The 23,877-nt window shown below is 36.0% G+C and overlaps 2 protein-coding genes across 3 annotated transcripts in view; one reads left to right on the forward strand and one right to left on the reverse strand.

The window, feature by feature from the left end:
- Nmdmc (NAD-dependent methylenetetrahydrofolate dehydrogenase) overlaps nt 1–11,145 on the forward strand; it is a 17,792-nt gene extending 6,647 nt beyond the window's left edge. Inside the window, exons 4-7 of the mRNA XM_086550475.1 lie at nt 435–505; nt 4,109–4,210; nt 9,345–9,578; nt 10,388–11,145. Coding sequence (XP_086406601.1) covers nt 435–505; nt 4,109–4,210; nt 9,345–9,578; nt 10,388–10,503 — 523 coding nt within the window. The 3' untranslated portion in view covers nt 10,504–11,145. The remainder of the gene's footprint in view (nt 1–434; nt 506–4,108; nt 4,211–9,344; nt 9,579–10,387) is intronic.
- Nucleotides 11,146–16,308: 5,163 nt separating this feature from the next.
- Nucleotides 16,309–23,763, reverse strand: Gp93 (heat shock protein 90 Gp93). 2 transcript variants are annotated; one of them, XM_043032810.2, is made up of 15 exons: nt 23,605–23,763; nt 22,660–22,802; nt 22,136–22,234; nt 21,889–22,014; nt 21,668–21,805; nt 21,225–21,393; nt 20,888–21,078; nt 20,589–20,713; nt 20,244–20,472; nt 19,924–20,123; nt 19,638–19,809; nt 19,278–19,523; nt 18,178–18,314; nt 17,245–17,378; nt 16,309–17,038 (listed from the first exon to the last, which is right to left on the reverse strand). In XM_043032810.2, exons 1-15 carry the CDS (start codon nt 23,657–23,659, stop codon nt 16,815–16,817), a joined length of 2,388 nt encoding a protein of 795 aa, XP_042888744.1. In that variant the 5' UTR covers nt 23,660–23,763; the 3' UTR covers nt 16,309–16,814. The 2 variants fall into 2 exon arrangements, with proteins under 2 accessions (XP_042888744.1, XP_042888745.1); XM_043032811.2 differs by lacking the exon at nt 18,178–18,314 and adding an exon at nt 18,596–18,732.
- Between the last annotated feature and the right edge of the window lie 114 nt (nt 23,764–23,877).

The following is a 23,877-nucleotide window of genomic DNA, read 5'->3' on the forward strand; positions in this document are numbered from 1 at the left end:
TATTGATATCCTAATTATAATCATTTTGAAAATCTCAACTATAGCCAGCATACTTAAAAAATAGCCCACCACACACATTACATTGGAGAGGAGCATGCCTTTTAGGGTTTAAGTAGTGAAATACACTTCCTTTAGTTTAGTATTCCACCAGAACAAGATTCATATTTAAAGAGACTATAAGAAATAATGTTTTTTTTCCATTCATGATTTGTGACTAATTACAACTACTGCAAATATTTGCTTCAGGTTTAATCACTCCTCTATAGTAATACAGATCTATTTAAAACCATTTTCAAGAGCAAGTCCAGAGTATATCACTTACCTTCATTCTACAAGTACTAGAATTTTCAGTTACAATGCACAGTTTACTTTGAGGATGTTATGTGGATGCAAGCTTAATGAACTAATAGCTCTGGTCTGGTAATTTGTTACAGGTTTTGTCTTGATATGCACAGCATGGCTCCATGCACTCCTCTAGGGGTCATGGAGCTAATTAAGCGATATGGTGAGTCCACGCAGCTGCTGTGCATGTAGTTTGCATCTAGGATACAGTTGATGGTTCTTCTCTATTAACTTTGTTTAGTTCTGCAAGAGATTGATTTTGAGTCAGTCATGACTGTCAGTCTGATTGTTATCTCAATGTTTTTATCTTTGTTACCATTAATTTTTCTTGAATTTTTGTTTATAACATGCTAGTTGTTAGTATGTGTGAATAAATGATTATTAGTGTTAATTATGCATGAATTATTTAGATGTTTAATTAGAATAGATACATTACATTCATAAATTAACCCATTCACAATGAGACGTATTTTCACCTACTCCCGCTTACACTGGGAAGATAATGAACGCATGACGCTTTGTGCCGGGGTGGTTTCTCGCTGCGCAGGGCTGCGCTGAACCTCTCAAGAGTGTTTTTTCACCCATCCTATTCTTATGGTTTTCATGAATACATCTACAATGTAAAGGCATGTAAAAATATTACCAAGTTCAGAGGAGTTATTTTAGTCAAAAAACATGTTACAGTGATGCTTTTTTTTATTTTATTAAACTGCCCATATTCGTCACTTTTATTTGAAAATTCCAAAGAAAAGTGGAAGCAATCTCTTATTAGCGCATCAAAAAACATGTTTTATCCTCTCTCTCTCTCTCTCTCTCTCTCTCTCTCTCTCTCTCTCTCTCTCTCTCTCTCTCTCTCTCTCTCTCTCTCTCTCTCTCTCTCTCTCTCTCTCTCTCTCTCTCTCTCTCTCTCTCTCTCTCTCTTTCTCTCTTTCTCTCTTTCTCTCTCTCTTTATGAAGGATCATACATGTACATATGTGTATGTACATTTGCCTCATGACATGACATGACGTGATATCACAGGTAATTGATAAATTAGAAGTAGCATTGCATTATTAATTCTTTAGTTTATTTTATTTCTTGGCCAAGCACATTTGATTTTACAGTAGATTTTCGGCTCAGATCTTTTTATTCAACCGATCAAGAAGCAGAAATTACCATGATGTCATGGAGATCATGTAGTTTTCTGTGACATCCTTTTTTTTAACGTTATAGCTCATTTTATGACACTCAAACACCTAAACTAAAGTAATAGAGTCTAAGAAATTATGTAAAATGGTTATATTTGAGAAGAATCTAGCGATCTATTGCTGACGTTTCAGCACGTCACAATTGCCCCTCCCAGAACTCGGCAAAAAAGTGCACAACATCTCAGGACATCACCCGGGTCTGGGGATATTTTTCGACCACATGATAGGACGTCAACCGGCGTGAATGGGTTAACATGTAAAATATAATATGTTTTATACATTGCATGATGTGTATATGAAGGAGAAGCTGTTCATCTCTGTTAATGTTGAAATTGCTATCCCTGCCAAAAGGCAAAGCCTGATCCTTGAATTCTGAACTAGATTTTGAGTTCTGATGGTATGAGTGCCATATTTTTTGAGATGCATGAATTGTTGCTCAAAGCAATGAATGTATCTTAGCCTTTTCCAGATACTGGCCAAAATTAATCTTCAACAGACAAATTGAGATTGAAAACAAGAACACAACATACATAAGATGAGTTAGTCACACAGTTTGTCATGATGATTTTTACTTTTGTACAGGATATTGATTACTGTATTCAAAGAGTTTTGCTGCTTAGTGATAAAGCTCCTGGGACTTTTTTTACTTACTTGGATTCTCAGTCCTCAGAATCTTATGGTTGAATTTGCATCCTATCATTTTGGTTACTGGTTGTCTGAAAACTTTATTTTCAAATACTTGATTATACTGGGTAAATGGATTTCCTGTATATTTCTTGAGCACTTATTTTAATGAGCAGTTATTACTTACATACTAAAACTATTTTTAAAGTAAGTTTTCTTTGTTATTGATACTATAGTTGAGTGGTCTGTGTTTGCTCAGGTCATATTATTTTATTTATCTTTGGATATATTTGTTCAAGGTATGATTCATTACATGTTTTATTTGAATTATTAATGTCCATTGTCTTTCATGTATTTTTTTCTCTTCTCTTATTCATAGAATAACTACGTTTTAGTTATTCCCAAAATACACCAGATTTCTTCATGCTATTTGTCATAGTTTTCTTTATAGTGTAAATTTTACCGAAAAGGAACTCACAAATATATGATTGCTGTACATATTTAAGATTTATGTGTGCTTTTAGATATCTATTTGTGTTTTATTCATAACTGGGAAAAATAAGATGTGATACTAAAGTTTTATCACAATATAATGGATGATAGATAAACAAGATATTTAAGGCAAAGTAGTGACTAAATGGTAATGGTAACTGATAATGAAAATCATTCTTTAGGGAATCAAACTATTATGTGTCTTACTACCTAAAATATTTGTTCTTGAATGGGTCTCATACTCTTTAACCCATTGCATACGGGTGTCATAACATACATGACACAGGAGCTTTGGCCAGATGATGTACAAGACGTTCTGGGATTTTGGATCACTGTGCTTTTTTATTGTGCTGATGACTATTGCAGTCATAATTACTGTGATTACCATAATAGTAAGCAAACCTAACATCCAAAACCTAGGTGGCACCACATTCTTCTAGCACCAGTCATGACGTACATAATGTTTAGGGATTTTGGATCATTATGTTATTTTATACTGCTATGAATAATGGGTGAATGATGATGACAATTGCAGTTATAATTACTATAATTGCTGTAATATTAACCATATCTAACATCCAAAACCTAGATGGCACCATTTTCTTCTAGCACCAGCAGGAGAGAGAGCCTTGAGTGGCATTCATCCACAATTTCTAGCAAGCTCTATCTTTATAGAAGAATAGCAAACAGAAGGTTACCAACCTCTTGCTCTAAAGTACCGCCAATGAAGGACGTGTAAGCAGAACGAGAAGAGGAAGGTGACACATCCTATGCCGTGTCTAAAATGTGTCCCTATGCCAGTAGGGATACACTCACAGTCATAAGCACAGGTTTCCTTCCTCTTCCCTACCTCTTCATGTTATCTTCATTGAAGATGGTTATATGTTTCTTATTCATTCATGACAGTACATAAATAAAAAAAAATAAAGTTGCTTTTTGTCCTCCCTTAAAACAGCAATACTTCTATTACACTAAGTATAAAGAAAACAATGAGCTGATATGGATCCTATACTACAATTTTAGTCAACTGCAGCACTTACAGGTCATATGAGATATATAAGTCTCAATACAATAAAACACAAAAAATAAAACACAAAATGGGCTCTAGTTTTACAATGAGGGACTGAAATAGAGTGGAAAAAGTCAAAGTATGATGTGTGAAGCTACCTCGCTCTGAAAGAAAACCCATCAAGGAAAATGGGCAAGGGAATCATCCCCCGTCCACAATGGGTTAATATAAAGAATTGAACATTCAGTTGTTAAAGATATAGTTTTCCGTGATAAAGCTCAATTAGGTAGGTGCAAAAAAAAAGCTGATATTTCTTAACTTTTTTCATGTAAAAAGATGTTGTTAAGTGAGTTGATACCTTTTGGTTCCTAAATATAATATATCACAGGCTACAAAACAATGATTATATTGATTCTCTAAATATTGCCATGTTAAAGTTGCCTATTTTTCCAGGCATTGAAACCTTTGGTAAGAATGCTGTAGTTTGTGGAAGAAGCAAGAACGTAGGGATGCCATTAGCTATGCTTCTACATGGTGATGGTGTACGGCCAGATGGTAGGTACTGTACTGTTTTGTATCAATATTGTAGCACATCTCTTGTCAGTTTATGTGAGCTGTTGATGGAGATGTTCTTTTTTTAGTGGAATGATATAGGATTTTATCATTGCTATTGATACACTGTAGTTGCACAAACATATTAGTATTATTCATGTTGTTCTATTTCTCATTTCTTCAGATTTATTTATAAAAGAAAACATTAACCTAAGAACTGCACAGTTAAGCCTAGATGCCAGGAACATGAACTGTCCATTATGTTGTTGTTTTTTCTCACTGATGATTTCACACGTGCTTTGTCTGATTCCATTACAAGGTCGACTTGACGTCACCTTTTTGGTGTTCTGTCTTTTTTGGCGCACTGTGATTTGTCATGGATATTTTGTAATTTTGAGATCTGCACTCAGATATGCAATATGACCTGCCTCCACCTTGTCAAACTGACACTCAATGAGTAGCCCTGTATATGATCTCAACTTAAAATAGCTTTGTTATTGCTAGAATTCAATTAGCACCTCATGTGACTGACTTTATGATATCTTGACAATTTCATTTGAACAATGTGTGTGTGTGTGTGTGTGTGTGTGTGTGTGTGTGTCGTGTGTGTGTGTGTGTGTGTCGTTTGTGTGTTTGTGTGTGTGTGTGTGTGTGTGTGTGTGTGGGGTGTGTGTGGTGTGTGTGTGTGTGTGTGTGTGTGTGTGTGTGTGCGTGAGTGTGTGTGTGTGTGGTGTGTGTGTGTTGTGTGTGCAGTTTGTGAGAGATGACTGAGTACCTGGAGGCCCTGATAGGAGATTCTCATTGGCCTAACCAAAGATGATGGGATGATATTTATTATGGAAAAGACAAGTTGTGATGAGTGATTATAGGCTTTTGTAACCTGTTTCTGAAGAGTGGCTACACATTCATGCCAAATGAGTTATTAGCTTGATGATGAGTGGCATTACATCGGTGCCAATAGATATGGTATATTTGACATGAGGGAGCATTGATTGTTGAGTTTTTCCATTATACTGTGAATAATAACTCTGTTTAGTGACCAATGATACCAGTTGCATATTTACTTACTTATATTTACTATAATTGCTTTAATATTCATTAAAATACATTTAGGTTAAAATCCCAAACATAGATAGCACCACTCCTAGCACCATTAGGAAAGAAAGCCTTGAAGGGTGCCCATTCCACACAGCAAGAATGTGAAGGTAGAATGAGAAGTGGAAGTTGATCCAGACCATGTGCATCTTCTGCAATTTGCACTTACAGTTGTAAGCACAGGTATCCTTTATCTTCCCCAGTGCTTCATTTATATTCATTAGGGATGGTTATTACTTTTGCACTTGTTTACAAAAGTACATAAATAGGGAGAAAAAAAAAAATTCTCCTCTTATAAAACAGTAATACTTCTATCTCACAGTTTATAAAGAACATGTTGAGCTGATAGAAACCCTATACTACAACATTGATATACAGTCTGATGCCACATATAAGTAAAACACAAAAAAATGTCAGTCACAAATATGGCTCTGTTTTTTTAACTCGTTAATGACGGGTGACTAGATATCACGTCTAGTGGTTTTTTGGCCACATGCCGGGGACGCGTTATTTTGTCCAGCCCGGCGTGCAGGAGGAGCCAGCGCTGTGCGCTGGCTCGCGGCCAGTGCGGCCAAGAATCCCGACGCGTTAGGCTTATGCGTTCAAGAGTCCCGGAATTTTGGTCTTTTTAAGCCGGATTGGTCCCGTCAGGAAAGGGGTTAACAAGTGAATGAAAGAGTGTGAAGTCGCATTATGTAGAGTGAAGTCCCTTCACTTTGAAATAAAACCAATCTGGTGTCTTACACAAGTGACACTAATATCCATTCTGGGGACCAGTCAAAGAACTCTATCCCTGTCTGCTTTGTGTTAAAAATAATTGTAAGATTTAGTTAGTACTTGTATCTCTTGCACCATGCGGCTATATATCTTTGTATATTTATTTTTAGCTCTTTCATATCAGTTAGATGAATATTGTTCTATAGACATACAATGTGTTGTGTAGGCTTTAAAATACCATTTGTTTCATGTCAAATGGACAAATAGAATGTGTAGGAAATGTTATGTAATCACTGCATCTTTGCTGCCAAGCATGAAGCCAGGTTGGCAAGGAGTCGAGTCACACTAAAGGTGTCTCAAACTCTGACCTGTGAGGGTTTTTTGGGATTCCATCATATCAGGGAGACTTGTGTAGATGTGGAAATATTGTTTGTTTTATTATAATGCCATAAATTCTTGCATGATACTATGTTAAAGAGAAAGAGAAGACCATATTGTTTTGTTATTCATATTTCTATTTCACTATACTTTATATATATATATATATATATATATATATATATATATATATATATATATATATATATATATATATATATTATATATATATATATATATATATTTATATTTATAATGTCCTCCAGCATACTTTGCTTTATATAACTGATGACTATATAACTGTGGTTTTCTACCTCAAGAAAGATTTTTCCTCATGTCCTCAGATCATACCTTCTGAATCACATTGGAACATAATATTTTCCGCAGTTCAGCTTTGACATGCAAATGTTAAAACATTTAACCCCGGATTATTCTCCCACTCACACAAAGGAAGTTCCAGGAAACTGTCACTGATTTTGAACTTATAGACAATAAACCACAATGATGGAGTCTCTGAATTTACCAGTCAGTCTTTTCATGATGTAATTTCTGGATTATTCTGAATAATTTTCAAGTAAAACCTGGGTAAAATACTACAACTTCTTGTGCCAGATATCAAGTATCAGGTACATCTGCAGGAATAAGACATAAGCTACAATCTGTCTGTGTTTGTAATTATTGGGTGTTGTGACAAGTTGGCGGGCAAGGTCAAGGTAAAGGTATCAGTATCACTTGTTCTTTTATTGAAATGATACTTAATTTCAACATAATTTTCTGAGTAAACTTCCATTCACTTACCCTGCCTTTTCTTTCTTTCTTTGTGTGTGTGTGTTCCTCTCTCTCTCTAATTAATTTGGTCACTTTTCAATATTCTGTCTTTTGCCAAAATGCATTTCTTGTAACTCAGTACTTAATACACCACCCATCTTCTATCCATTTATTCGATCCATTTATTAGCTTCTCTATTCCAATGATTTCTCTCTCTCTCTCTCTCTCTCTCTCTCTCTCTCTCTCTCTCTCTCTCTCTCTCTCTCTCTCTCTCTCTCTCTCTCTCTCTCTCTCTCTCTCTCTCTCTCTCTCTCTCTCTCTCTCTCTCTCTCTCTCTCTCTCTCTCTCTCCTCTCTCTCTCTCTCTCTCTCTCTCTCTCTCTCTCTCTCTCTCTCTCTCTCTCTCTCTCTCTTTTTTCTTTTCTTTTCCAAGTTTTTCCCCATCCAATCAAGGGAAAAATTGCAAATGGGCACTCAGGATATCATTAGATTTGCTATGTCATGTTGGGTCTATAGCAGACAACTGTTTTTAGACTTCCTCAGTGTTTCATACTTTCAAGACTACTTTGATAATTCCCCTTAGTTACATGGTAAGCAAATTATATCTCTTCCACAACATGACAGTTTTGGCCCTGCTAGCTGCTAAAACTTATCTTGATCAAATTTTACCTTTTGCATCCTTTTCTTGAGATTAATCCAAAAAAAGGGGTGGGGTATGCACTGCGCACACATAGCACTGGATTACTCTACCAAGATTGATGAAAGTATAAGTATCAAATCAAGAATTAATTGCTTTTTGCAACCTTATATTGGAGAATCTATTTGATTTATCATCAATTTTACTTCTTTTCTTTTTTTTATCCTCTTTTCTCCATACTCTCCATATCAGGTATTATAGGGGAATATTCAGCTTTTGTATTATGGTTATATCATGTTCAATAATAATAACTTTTTTTTCTGCCATCAGTAAGTGAGATATGGTTTACGGAAATTAATTTACATCTAATTTTTATTTTTTTATAAAAAATCTGTAAAGCATACTTAAAAATGATAATATTTACATTATTTACATCATTATCAAGGCAAGTTGAAGGAGGTCTAGCTAAGAGTGATTTTAGTCAAAAGGTAAGGTCATAGGTCACCTCGTCACCATCATACTTTTAGCTGGCCTCATTTGTATATTGCATCACCCACAGTTTCATGGCTAGTGAAGGAGTGGAGAGTACTGAGTAAATACTTAGTGACACTGAGACCATCATCTATGTATGATGCCTGGAAGATCAGTTAGTAAGGGTGTCATCATATATACACGATGCCCAGAAGAATGGCTGTCATCTATACATGACACCTGGAAGTTTTGGGTTAAGGAGTGCTTCTATAGTAGTCAAATACACAACAAGGTAAATAAGGGAAATTCAGGTAATGGATCTATCCCCTTTGTCTGCTAACCATTCTTGCTCTCTCCACCACTGCTGTTTTTTTAATACCACATCTTCAACTTAAAGGCCAGAGTTTGAGTAGCAGATGACCTCTAAAATGATCAAACCACCAGCTGAACTGGCTCAACTTGAGATCAATAGAGCATCAAAACAAATATCATTTGCTACCCATTCTGATTCTTGGATGACCTGAAACAAACCACATAAAGCTTACACAAATCCTATCTAAAAAGAATGTAACTAGATCAAAGGGATTTTTTTTAAGTTAAACTACTGTATTGCTTAGTCACTCTTAGTGATTAAGTTAATAACTAGGCTTATCTGTTCTCATCTATTTACCCATTCCTTGAATTTTTCATAAAGTTTTGTTTTTATTATTATTACTCTTGTTATTAAGGTTATAATGATAATGATAGTAGTAATAGATATAAAACTTTTCTTCCTGAAAATTCATGGAATATGGTAAAGTGAAATCAGGTAGGCCTCTTGACTGACTCTTAGTGACTAAGGACTCTTAGACACATATGTGCAAAATAAAAAAGAATAAATAAAACAAAACCATGGTATATGGAGCATGTTCCTGGCATCAGTGGGTTAGTGATGCCTTTAGAGCTTATTTCAAATTAAGCCTTCAATTTCTTTTCCTCCTCACTTAAAATTTCCTTTTTTCTATTTTTGAACGGAATGTTATTGGTATGTACAGACCTGTTAACCTCAATGAAATATACTGTCATCCAACAGGGGCACATGGTGGGATGGATGCCACAACAACCATCTGTCATCGTTACACTCCACAAGAGCAGTTGAAGGTGTTTATCAAGACAGCTGACATAATCGTCACAGCTGCTGGCCTCCCAGGTCTCATAACTGGTGACATGATAAAGCCAGGATGTGCAATATTGGATGTTGGCATTAACAGAATCAAAGACCCTGTTTCTGGAAAAGCCAAGCTTGTGGGAGACTGTGACTTTGAAAGTGAGTAAACTTTTCCAATTTTATTTTAACCCTTTGACGACTTGGCATCTAACGACCTAACTGGATGTCAGGGCGGGCAGTCTACGACACTAGCAGCACCAGCTAAAAATTAGAGGGACAGGGAAAGGGTTTTTTCCACCCTCTGGGTAGCACAGACTAGCCCAAACAATATTTTTACATAAATACATCATGAAATACGAGTTTAGGCTGACTTTGGAAGCCTGTAGCTCTGGAGCTAATGCCGTTACAGCCATAATACTTCATGGCTGTGTGCGTGCTTCAACTGTGAGCAGATCTTGATGTCGCATCATGTACTCATTGACACTTGTATCTTAGGCCTAATCGGTGCTGACATGTATGTCGGTGGGTTAATTTTGAAAACATGATGTCTTATTTTTTACGGTGGGTTAATTCTGAAAACATGATGTCTTATTTTTTATGTTAATCCATTCACAATGATTAAGTGATATCAAGTCATCAGAATATTTCATTCGCACTGTATGTATATAGTCTTTGCAGTTTCAGTTGTATATACACATATTTCTTGACTTGTCAAAATAATGTAAAAAAAATACAAAACCTCCTTATCACCCCCATAGAATCAGGCGAGTAAAAAGCTCTCAGAGGCACAGTACAGCATTACACAGAGGGATCCCTCAGCGGGAAGCTGCACACATTTGTTATCTTGGTGGAAGCAGCATTATGCAAATATACACCCTCTTGCAAATGGGTAAAAAACTGACTGATGTATACTTTATAATGGTGCTTCATATATTATTTTTTTATATATACATTCTTTTTCTCTTCAGGTTGTGCAGAGAAAGCAGCATATATAACACCTGTTCCAGGGGGTGTTGGACCTATGACTGTCGCTATGCTGATGCGCAATACCGTTTTGGCAGCAGACAAACATATATCATACTGATAACAAATTTGGGGCTATGGTTTGGTTACTATCCGTTTTCTGCAGACAGCCTTTAAATAGAAAGAAAAAAACATCCACTTGTTGTGAGTGCAGTTATTATGAAATGGATATCATAATAAAGCTTTCATACTTCTTATTGATTTGGATGGATCCAAATAACAGTATTAATATTGATGTGATAAATTTCTTTATGATTAGGAAATGAAGGGTTCATTCTGTATATCATTTGTATCCACCTTCATTATTTTTATTATAGTTTCATTGATTATCATGCTTAACAATTCAGACTGTTAACTTTGTCTCTTTTTGAAACAAAAAAAATTCAGTTTGATGAAAGAAAAAGCCCAGAATAGTGAGTTATGGGAGTCTGATTTAACATATTTACATACTGGACAACTTGGTGTAAGAAATTGGTTTTCTCAAGTTGAAAGTTGTTATTTGAACATTTAGATTTCATGAAGATATATTTTGCTAATTAAAAAAAAAAAATGTTTTACTTCAAACTTAAAAAAAAAAAAAAAAATTGTGGCAGTCAAGATAAGCCATTTCAGAAAGAAGCTTCCAGTTTAAATTGATTTGCCAAATTTTTGTGCCCTTGAGTGCAGGCTGTAATTAAACTATAATAAATAAAATGTTTCTTTTTTAAAACTTTGTATCATGGATATCCATAATATTAACCTGCCTAAGCTACTGTGTAGGGGCAAATGAGAGGCTCAGTTCACAGGCACATTTAGAGCTTTTGGAAGGCTATAATTGTTAATACTGTCATGTGTAATAGTCTAAACCACAAACTATCAACTCCCCATTGACACCCTTTGTCAGGCCAAAAGCAAGTCTGTTAAGACAGCCTAATGGGTTAAGGGACATTGTTATCCATCAACCCCTTGAAGATCAATAAACAATATTTTGATGTGGCAAGCACAATATCAGTCAAAATGAAGTTGTACAGACTTTACAAGCTTCACATAGAATAACCCTGTTCCTCCAGAATCGATGTGGTAATGCTTGAAAAGTCCTGTGTACATGTTGTATATGCCAGGTAGCTCTGACAGTCAACAAGATATAAGTCACTACCCTACATACATGTAATAGAACCCACTTGTGATGAGAATAAAATTCTTGGCCTTGCAGTATTTGTTGTAAGTTCTAAGGCCATGTCGACTTTGGCAAACTTTGCTCAGTTTAACATAAGGAATGGAGAAACTGCTAATAAATCTTCTTAATGGTGAAGCTTTGTTTGTAGTTTCTCCATTTCTGATGTTACACTGAACAAAGTTAGCTGAACTAAGCTCAAGCTCATCTGTCTGAACATGGAAGATGAGCCATGATATTAACCCCTTTGAGCCAAAGGACATGCTATCACATCATGGGAATATTTTGCACTGGCTAGATAATGTCCCTTCCTTTGAATACACATTTTGTATTAGCCATGTATGTATATACTCATTGCAGTTGCATTTGTATAGACACATTGTTCTTGAAGAAGAAGAAGAAGAAGAAGAAGAAGAAGGAAAAAAAACAACACCTCAGAGTGAAAAGTGCTCCGAGGGGCACAGCACAGCATTGCGCTGGGATAGATCTCGCATTAGGAGGCTGTGCGCGCTTGTTATTTTCATCGTAGGAGCAACATTAGGAAAATGATTGCCCCGTCACAAATGAGCTAATATCAGAATTTTATTTCTGTGCCAATGATGGTGATTTTTGGGGAAAAATTATAATTATTCTCTAGAATTATTTTAGACTTCATATACATTTTTTTTTCACTGTACATTGGTAGACTGGGTAAACAATTCTAACCCTCAAATTGAATTTAAATTTGGCATTCAACAACTAATAAGTTTGCTAAGTGTATATAGAAAGCAGGTCTTTACAAGTGCAAGCATAATACAAAAAATTGTACAAGGAAATTCATTCTTCTATCACAAAAAAACAAAATATAAATTGTAACACTTTTTTTATAATTTGTTGTATGCAATAGGGGGTGAAATTTTTGGTTATCTCTAGTTTCAACTCATTGTGTTTGTATTTCATTTCCATTATCAACAAAGTATAATCATTGTGTCCCAATCCTGTCAGAACTTCCTCTAACTGGAACCAAAAACACCTCTAAATTACATTACAAGTTTTGCTCTTACTTGCTTTGATTAAAATTGCACAATTTAAAGACTGATCCGAGGGCTTATGAGATATCCTTATAAATACAGCAGTAGTTCCTTTAAAGTAGGGTTTAGCAATTGGCAAGCAGTGTCAAATTTTATTTGCAATATTTAACCCATTCACGCTGGGGCGATTTCGGCTCTGAATGGTAACAATGCCGGTGTTTTCAAACACATAAGCCTAATCCCTCAGGATTCTCGGGGGCACTAGCCGCAAGCCTGGGCTGTCCGCTCGCTCAATCTAAGTGCCGGCCTTGACCAAATATCTTGTCGCTGGCGTCCGACGCGAAAACCATGAAACATGTCAGCACATCATCTGGTGCGAATGGGTTAAGTGACAGTTCAGCAAAAATCTTTCATTCCAGCACTTCATGGCATTGCTAAACTGATTTCACCAGCAGTATCCTTTCAGCAGAGCCAATTTATTCCTTTAGGTAACAGGCAATTATTGAGAATTAATCAGTGTCAACAGCTTGGGTATTAGCAGGCGAGGTAAGAGTGCATAACTTCATATTTTCAAAGAAATTGCACATGTCACTATTTTGATATTATTGGGTGGGAAATGGCAGATGCATTTTGAAAGCATGCTTCTCACTGAAGAAAAGCAAAGTTTATTAAAACTACTTAGCCATTGCAAATGCCACAGTAGCATAGTCCATGATGGCAATATGTGCCCAAGTGGATATGTGAATTCCTTCTTAGATCTGACTTGTGTATTTTCTGAATTTCATGGTTTAAAAAAATTTCCAGGGGATTATCAGCAGCAGCTCTTGCTTGCTACTTTGAGATTTTAAAAGCTGTAATGAAATTTGCACATTTGGCTATATTAGGCATTTATATCAGTGATTTATGCTTTGTAATTCATTAGTGCTAATCCATTTTGATTAATAATGATTATCAAAGGTTTTGATTGCTTTACATAGAAAAATGTTCCACATCAAGCAAAATTTGCTCATCTGGAAGCATCTTATCGCCGGGCCCGTCAGGATTGGGTTAAGTGGAAACCCCCTACGCTGGGCCTATGCAATATTGCAATGGGAAAATCAAACTGGTGTGTCGCCCCATCATTGGGCATTTAGCCGTGTCACACGGTCATCATTAGGGTTGTGACAAAAAATTATTTGAAATAATTTTATAAGCTTAAGCTTTAAGCTCATAAAATAATCTTTTTAAGCGTATAAAAAATATTTTCCAACAACGGTTTCATTAATTGATAAGACTCAATTTTAAGTGGCTAACGAATATTTCAACATTTTCTAATATCAATATATTCAGATGAATAGCAGTTCATTCTAATATAACAAACTAATAACATCGCATTCAGTGAGTGTTATACCGTCATTGAGTGTCCGATTCTGTCTTGCCTCTGAAAACTAGATTAAGAAAATACTTGACGTTTATACCATTTTCTCACCTTCACATGACAAAACTTGCACTCTATCACTCCATCAACATCCTCAAAGTCTTTGAACTCATTGAGTAATTTTCTTTTGAGCTTGTGTGCCTGAATTTTTGGCATCTTTGCAAGCTGAAATGTTGAGAAAGTAGTAAAGTTTATAATTTAGAAGTAAATATTACATCTATGGAACTATGAAAATGCTACTAACTTACCTTTAAGTAACCGGCGGAAATACTTAAGAATCTACTATCTAGTAACTGATATGCCAATTCTATCGTTTGCAAGGAATTGTAGAGCTGAAAGAGCGATGTGTTGATGGAAGAACGTAGTTGTGGTTTCAATCACTTTAGTTCACTACACGTATATACAGAATGATATATGAATGAAATTATAATAATAATACATTACAGACAAAAAAGATTTCAAATATTATAGACAAAAAGGTAATTGTTTGAATGAAATTTATAATTGTTAAAGCACAAACAATCAATAAACATATTTTTTCCAATAAATAAATTTTAACATAATAGCGAAGTCAAATAAACAGGACATTAGAACATTAGAATCCATTTTTATCCATAAAATGAAACCAAAACTTAACAGACTTACCTGTTGATCTTGCAGTTCTGTCGTGAATACTGTTCACTTACAGGGCTGCAGGGTCAACATATCACCTCATTTTCTCCTCTTCTCAAAATTTTTTTTTTTTTTTTTTTATTCTTCTCTGGTCAACGTAGTTTTTTTCTCTCTCTCATATTGGAAAATAATTCTTTATTAATTGTTTGTGCTTTAACAATTATAAATTCCATTCAAACAATTACCTTTTTGTCTATAATATTGGAAATCTTTGATATGAATAAAGTTGCACAGACTGAACATTATTTAAAAAGAATATTCTTGGATTAAGTTTTTAATAAAAAGCTTATTTTTCTAAGCTTTTATGTTAAAAAAGCTTAAATATTTTAATTTTAAGCTTATAAGCTAATGTCACAACCCTAGTCATCATAGGGTTAATCCTTTGACGATGGTGCGTCACACCCGTGAGACAGTTAAATGCCAAATGACAGGGGTGACACGCCAGTTTGACGTTCCTGTTGCAATATTGCATAGGCCCGGCGTAGGGGGTTTCCACTCATCGCCAGCCCGTCGGGATTGGGTTAATAATGATACCCAGAGAAAGTGAAAAATCTAATAAGATATAAATGAAGGTGCTGGCACCAACAAAGTAAATATTTTGACCTTGGATAACGCAGGAAGTAATTTCTTTTATATAATTACTCATTTCTACCCAAATAAAGGCAGTAAGACTATCTTGGATATTTCCAGGCTTTCGGCTCTATTTTTGCCCATTTCACAGTAGAAAATCTTACTATTGACATCATTTCAATATTGTGCGCAGTAAATGAATACAATAGTGTCTGTACCAATTATATGTTTTTTATCCCATTCACGTCGGAGCCGTTCCGGTTTTGCAGTCACAATACCAGGGTTTTTGAACGCATAAGCCTAACTCGGAGATTCTTGAAAGCACAAGCCGTGAGCTTGGGCTGCCCGCTCGCTCAACCCGAGCACCGGGCTTGCCCTCATATCTTGTCCTGGGCGTCTGACGCAAAAACCACAACACGTGTCATCAGGTCAACCGCCTCCAATGGGTTAATAGGAGTTCAGTATCAGAATAAAATAGTTGCCTTCAAAAAGGTAATTGTACTTACCAAAAATTGAAAACCTGTTCAGTGACCTGTTTAAAAAAAAAAAAAAAAAGGTTGGGGGATTTTTAAAGGACATGCTTTTTTTTTCTTGCATGTGTGTGGGGGGGGTGGGGGGGAAGTGACAAGATGCTTGCTCGGTTTCCAAAATATTCTTCCCTTTACAGAAATATTTAAAAATGGCTTTGCCTTCCTAGTTTTTTTTCAGATGAAATCAAGTTAGGCCTATCAGAAGTGCACCTGCAATTTCTGCAAAGATTCAACTTAATTGCTTGTACAAGTCCACACTCAAAGGGTACAAAATTTATTCCACTACTATCCATACTATCCCTACCAACAAAAAAATGGAACCTCCCACTCAGTGGATAAGTCTTTCAGGGCAGGGGGAGGAGGGGAGGCGAGATCATAGCGCGTTACAGGAGATCAGAGCGTTAATTTTTTTCATGAATGTTATGTCCAAAAGTATTAGGATCAGTGCCAATTTTTGTATGCATATCCTGATATTGTCAACTTAATCATAGCGATAAAGGATACTAAAATACAATTTCCTGTATTATTTATTATGAAAATGATTTATGACTGTACACACACTTACACATTGCTTAAAGGAATGTTACACTCCACCCACAACTTTTAGTATCTAAACTCATTTGTGAAAATACGTAGTCAATTCCTCATACTAATAAATGAATTTAAACATAATAGCACACATACTATGCAGCAGTAAAGTACCCAAGTTACAGCTGCCCCAATCTCTGCAGTTACTGTGCTTCCTATTCAGAAAATGAAAATGAGAACTTTTATAAATCATTCAGCCTCTAACATACTTTGATGGGCAATAGTGAATACATTCACCTTCTAAATGTGAAATTGGTACATTGCAAGGATGAACAAACACGCCTTACACTCAACACATGATGTATGATAAGGGCCTGACAATTAGGTAAAATCCATACCTCATAAATATCCCAATGCCCACTTTTAATGTAATAAAGGGAAACCTAAGTTTGACCAGACAAGCCTGTAGATTTTCAACTAAAAAAAATAAGTCTACAATTCATCGTGCATCTCTTCAACTTCCCCAGCATCCTCCTCCTCTTCATCTTCATCCTCCTCCAATAACTGTTCATCCTCTTCTTCCTCTTGCTCTTCAATCTCTGGTTCTTCCTCAACCTGTTCATTCAAAGACACACCAAGTGTCTGTCGCATCATCTCTTCTACCGATTTTGCAAAGTGAACGGTGTCTTTCAACATGTATCCAGACCTCAGAGTGGCTGAAAGAAAAAAAAAGAATCACTTATTGCCTTTGCAAAATTCTTCATGCTATTTAGAAATGGCTCAGTCATTCTAGCCATTAACAGATTACAGTATCTCCTAGTATATAAAAGATTTTAATGGGTCATTTTATATCTGGTACACATCCATCTGATTTTCAATACCTTTTAAGATAAGGTGTTAAAAAGAGTCATTTTCATCTTACCTGTATGATACATCATCAAAGCAATGTTCTTTGCTTTAGCATCACTTGGATCATCTTCAACACGTCTCAAAAGTTCCTTGACAAGTGGATGTCTGGGATTGATTTCCATGGTTTTCTTCTGGCTAAGATAGTAGCTGTAAAATAATAAGTGTTAGAAAAAAGGTTCTTTAAACTAAATATAGCCCTACCTAAATCAGTTTACATAATTAGCACATTGTAAATACACAAGTTAAACAAACGTCTGAAGAGTAACTTTATAGAAGATATGAAATACATGAAGACTTCTGATGCAGTCAGAAGGGGTAAAAAAAAAAAAAAAAAAAAAATTGATGTTCATCTTGCTTATTCATACAACACTGCAGTAATTGAATAAAAGTTACAGTACAAACTCACAATCAGGAAATGGTTCATTCAAGGCTTTAGACAAATCTTGACAAAAATCAGTAATCAACCCATTCACACCAAGGGTTACATTAGTCTAATGCTATTCCTACTGGCAAGACAAGTGCGAGATCTTTCCTAACGCAATACTACACTGCACCTCTTAGAGGCCTTTTCACCCTCCCAATTCAACAGGGTGATGGGGTTAATTTTTTTTTTGTATAGACAAATGAAACTTCAATGATTATATACATGCATAACAATGTAAAACACTTTTAGAAGGAAAGATCATGACGTGATAAAACATCATCCAGCAAGAGTGAAATATTCACAGGACGTGATATCACACCATTTGGCACAAATAGCTTAAGTGTAAGGATGCTTAGGCATAAAGCTAGCTCAAGTTGAGTAAAAATAACATGCAAGACTAGTTGCTAGCAGCAGCCTAAGATAGTATATATATATAGATAAAAAAAAAAAAAGTTATGAAAATTATAGACTTGAAGTTACAAATATATACATATATCAATTGAACCATCTGAATCTACTTACTCCCTCTGCACATCATTTGACTTGGAATGCGTCTGCGAGGTTACAATACGTTGCATGTTTCCTGTCCAACCAAATTTGGAAGCAACAAGGGCACATGGTGTTTCCAACAGCCTCTCTCCAACTTCAGCTTTCATGATCTAGGCAAGAAATCTAGTCAACACACACACACACTGGGAACTTAGCTTTGCATTTTGTTAGTACATCCTCCACCAGACTACCACAAACTATCCATGCCACACCACCTTCAACCGCTTACCTTTCCTGAATACTTAAAAATGGGTTCATCATGCAAAAGGGTATCCCCTCTTATCTAGACATGCAAGTGGTGTTTGCCAGCAAGGGTAGCAGACAAATACAAGAGGGGGGGAGAAAAAAAAAAAAAAAAAAAAAAAAAAACACACCCATGCAAACAACTTACTCCCTGTGAGAATCATGAGATTTCTGGTGTGCATTAGATATAGCCAGGCGCTCCATGTTGCCTGTCCACCCAAACATGCTTGCAACTAGCGCACATGGCGAGTCTGTTAAACGCTCCGAAACTACTGCCTTTAAAACCTGGGAGGTTGTTCGGACTATCAATAAATTTCTTGTGCATTTCCCAAGGAATATTATACCCAACAGTTCCGTAGCAATTCCCTTGCATTTTTTTTTTTTTTTTTTTTTTTTTTTTTCTAATGCATTAGAAAGTGTTGAATCTAGTTAAACCAGCTGATCTTCCATCACATGGTCTCAACATTTAGGCTGTGCACCCTTCTTAAATATTAGTCAGATATTGAACAAGATGTTGCACAACATGATACCAATCTACAAGTTAGTGCCATATACAATGAAAGTACCATGTGCGAGTGATTCGCAATAGTCTGCCTAAACTAGGCTTTTTAAGCAAATTTAAGAAGGTAAATGTGAGTGCATTTCATAAATACATTTAAACCATGCTTTATCCCAACTTGATTATAGGTGATCCCTTTGTTAGTAAATAAAACCAATGACTAATACAGCAATTTTCATAAAAGATTGTCAATATTTATAACCATGGACATTGATCTATTTCAGTATTTCCAAATATTTATCAATCTGAACTAAATCAAATACCAACAAACCTCATCCTTCAGGGCCTCTTCACTAAGCCATTTGGTCAGAGGTTCAAACTGCTTCTTTGTCTCCTCCAAGCGCTCCTTGGCTGCCTCTCCTTCATTGATGGTTAGGCCTTCCTTAGCTACGTTTTGGAACTTTTTGCCCTCAAATTCAGGGATGGCATTAATGGCATACTCATCAATGGCCTCCGTAAGGTAGAGCACTTCATAACCTTTCTTGATGAGACGCTCCACGAATGGAGAATTTTCAACCTGAAAGGAGAATTACTTACAGTACTGGCAAAAACTTAAGGTCTTAGTATGTAAAAAAGTATAGCATTAAATGCACCTTAACATGTTCTTGTACTCGATCACATCTTGACTCACCTCACTCTGACTGGCTCCAGCCATGTAATAGATATGTTCTTGCTTTTCATTCATTCGCTCAACATACTCAGCTAGGTTAGTAAGCTTGTCCTTGCTTGCAGATGACATGAATTTCAAAAGCTTTGCCAGGCGGGTACGGTTGGCAGAGTCTTCAATGACACCAAGCTTCATACTGGAGGAAAATTTTTTTTATCAAAAACATCTAACTTTCAATCTCAAAAAATTTGACAATATACAACATACAAAATATTTCATAAGAAAATAAGAATTGGAATTTAAAACTTACTTGGTGGAGTATTCCTTCCAGAACTTCTCATACTCCTCTGGCTCCATCTTCTTAAGCATGTCCAGAGTCTTACGTACAAGTTTCTTCTTAATGACCTTGAGGAGCTTGTGTTGCTGAAGAGTTTCTCGGGATACATTAAGGGGGAGGTCATCCGAGTCCACCACACCATGGACGAAGCTCAAGTAGTTTGGCATCATGTCCTAAAAATAAAGTAATTTTTATTTGTATATATAAAAAGTATACATCATAATTAAACATCCAATATGCAAGTACTTAATAAAATCAAAGGATACACCTGTCCATAAATCCTCTCCTCATACCTGGAAATCATCAGTGATGAACACACGACGAACATACAACTTGATGTTGTCAGTCTTCGTTCCATACTTGTTGAAGGATTCCGAGGGCTGAACTTCAGGGACAAACAAAAGGGACTTGAAGGTTACTTCTCCTTCAGCCACAAAGTGGGTCTTTGCTAAGGGTTCTTTGGTATCCTTGCTCAAGCTCTTATAAAATTCATTGTATTCTTCATCTTCAATTTCTGATGGTCTATGGGAATGAAAGATTTTGGATTAGCTCTTAAAAATACAACCCTTATTCAAAGATTTCTTTCACAAGCAACAGGTTTTACAATACTAGATAGATAGTTTAGAGATCAAACTTACTTCCTTGTCCAAATGGGTTTGGCATCATTCACAAGATTCCAATCCCAGGTAGTTTTTGATACCTTCTTAGTTTTAGGCTTTTCTTCCTTCTCCTCCTCCACCTTTCCCTCTTCATCCTCATCAACCTAAAAAGATTCATGCAATATTTTTAAAAATTCCTCCACTACCATTTATAATATATTTTCCCATTTTAAACCAAAACTTTCCCTCAAAATATTTAAATTACTTATACTCCTATTATATAGAATTCAAATTTTGGAGAAGGAAAAATTATTCTAGTCTTCAATAATGTTAGCTACCTTATCCTCCTCAGCTTCAGATTCCTCAATCTCATCTTCATCCAGGGGCTCCTCAACCTCCTCTGTCTTTGACTCCCACAAGTAGATAGGGAAGTTAATGAACTGGGAGTACTTCTTTACCAAGCTCTTTACTGTGTCAACTTCCAAAAAGTCATATGCCTCCTCCTTCAAGTGCAGAGACACAGTGGAACCTTAAGAAAAATAAATATTGCCTCGTTCAAATGTTGATAGTGCACTTGTTAAATCTCAAATATCTCAATATGCAAGATATAATACAGACAGTAATAAATAAAAATAAATGTCTTCAACTTCTGTGCCTAAAAATGAATAAAATTACCTCGCTTCAAGGTGTCTCCACGAGGATCTTCGACAACTGAGAATTCAGCAGAATCTGATTCCCAAATATGCTGCTTATCAGAATTGTGTTTGCTAGTGACAACAACCCTGTCTGCTACAAGGAAGGCAGAGTAAAAGCCAACACCAAACTGGCCAATCAGGTCACTTGCCTGGGAAAAAGAAAAAAGTGTAAAGTTTGCAATTCTATTTAATGCCAAATGTAATGATTTAAATGAGATTAAAGTAAACCAAAGAATAAAATTCATCACTACTATAGCATTAATTATTAAAGAACTTAACTGGTGAAGACAAAGGTCACTACCAAAAAATTATTAACCATATATTACAAGTTACCTAAAGATGGTAAAATTACATCAAATACTGAATAGTACTTTGATACCTATAAAAGTAGTAGTCTATAAATATCTAGAAATGAGAAAATACCTCATCTGCATTCTCCGACTCCTGTAGTTTTGAGAAAAATTCTGAAGTTCCAGATTTAGCAATGGTTCCAAGATTGTTGACCAAATCTGCCTTAGTCATGCCAATACCACTGTCTGTAATGTGAAGTATGTGGTTGTCCTGCAAATAAAAGTTTTCATTAGCAATCATTATTTACACAGGTTGTTACAGTTATGGCACATTTAGATTTATGCACAACACACCTTATCTGCTTTTATTCTGATCGCCAACTCTGGATTAGTACTCAGCTGATCCTTGTCTGTCAGTGAAAGCAGACGAATTTTGTCCAGTGCGTCAGAGGCATTGCTGATCAACTCCCTCAAGAAGATCTGGAAGGAATGTACAAAGTTATGAATTACCCAAAAGACAGGATTGAAAATCAATGCTGCACGAGTTACTTCAATTTAACAATAAATCAAAATCAATTAGGACAATCAACGTAAATCTTACCTCCTTGTTCCTGTATAAAGAATTGATGATAAGTTTCATCATTCGGTTCACCTCTGCTTGGAAAACATGTTTCTCCGCTTTATCACGCATTTCTTTGATCTACAAGAAAGGTTAAATCTTTAGGCACAAAAGCTTTTAGCTTTTAGATTATGGTATAATAAATCTCAAAACTGGGCCTGATTTAATTATACATAGTTATGAACCCTTTTGTAAATGGATGGGATTCATTCAGTAAATAACTTTTACAAATGAACAAAATTACATTACAATATAAACAGTTAGGTTAACTGAAATAAAGTACAGGATAATAGGATTCATGCATCAAAAGTTTATTATACAACTATACTATTTTGAAATGCTCTGGCATAACCTCTTCTTAATTTACATACATTTGAATAAATTACTCCATCACACCCCCTGCCCTGACAGGTGGCCAAGAGTGAACACCTGTCCTAAACATACACCACCACTACACCCAATATAGATTACAGATTAACATAATACACCAGATTACTCAATCTTACCTGTGCTACATTGAGTCCGTCAAGCTTGATAGCCTCCTCTTCACGAGCCACGACATTGTCATCAGTACGCGATCCTTCCATTTCAGCCCCAAGATCAGCCTCCACTGTGCCTGGACCCTCGGCATCCTCAGCCCTTGCTCCTCCTGATGGATGTAATGTATGTGGGTACATTTTTAGAACAGGCAATTCCTTATAATAATCAGTTTTCATGGACAACCACAGTCTGGCATTTTTATCAGGGTAATAATCAGGTATCCAAATGATCTATACACCTAACAAGTTTTCCACAACCTTAGGGACTGTACACTGATTAATGTATGAGTTACACTACAAGCAGCTTCATTCAAAATGGACAATTGTTAGGTAAATGACATCGATACTTTGGACTTTCCACGTTTCCTGTCAAAAGAATATTTCAAGAATATCAGACGAAAGCATTAAGAATCAATTCTGGGATCCGATTCTATATTTGCAATTCAAAAGTCAAATGCTATGAATCCGATTTACTCCGCAGTCGGACAGATACTTTGCCGAACCTGGTTGTTCTGTAGAACAAAGATTGAAATTGTTGATAGTTCTTAAATTTTGGAAATTCTACAACGTAACATTGGCAGTTTCGGATATTCGGTTATATCATAGGAAAGAAGTGTCAAGATTAGAGAATATTAATAAAGGAAGTGCACACTGCATCCACCGATATCACTGTAACAATCTAAGGCAATTTAAGATATTGCTCCATTCCTTATACCATACAAGTCTTTAAATTCTTAATGAACGTTACTTCTGGCACCGTGTCTTGCACAGGAAGTGTTGAAAAAAGGTCTTCAACCCCGTCACCACGAGCTGTCAGTCACCATGCCATACCGGCTTCACGGAACATCTTTCTTGATAAAGCGATTTAGTCGCTAAATTTCTCCTGAACGATTCACCACACATTCAACTTACCTAAAATGAGCAATCCCACGAGAAGGAAAAGATATCGGTATCTTAACTGTAGCATCTTGAATAAACTGAGAGTCCAATCCGACCGCAAAGGGACGCTGTAGACGACTAGCTTAGTACGTGTTGGTGTAGCGATCGCCAACTAAGCTCCACCCCCCAAGTCAGCCAGGACCGCCAACTCAGCCAATCAGCGCAGACCACGCGCTGTCGTTGACCAATCGGCGTCCGTGTAGTGTTTCTGACAGAGTAGAGTTGGCCGACTGTCATTGGTCCTCC

The sequence above is a fragment of the Penaeus japonicus genome, unplaced genomic scaffold, assembly GCF_977035675.1.
Source record: "Penaeus japonicus unplaced genomic scaffold, GWHDUDI00000001_assembly GWHDUDI00000023, whole genome shotgun sequence".
Lineage (NCBI taxonomy): Eukaryota > Metazoa > Arthropoda > Malacostraca > Decapoda > Penaeidae > Penaeus > Penaeus japonicus.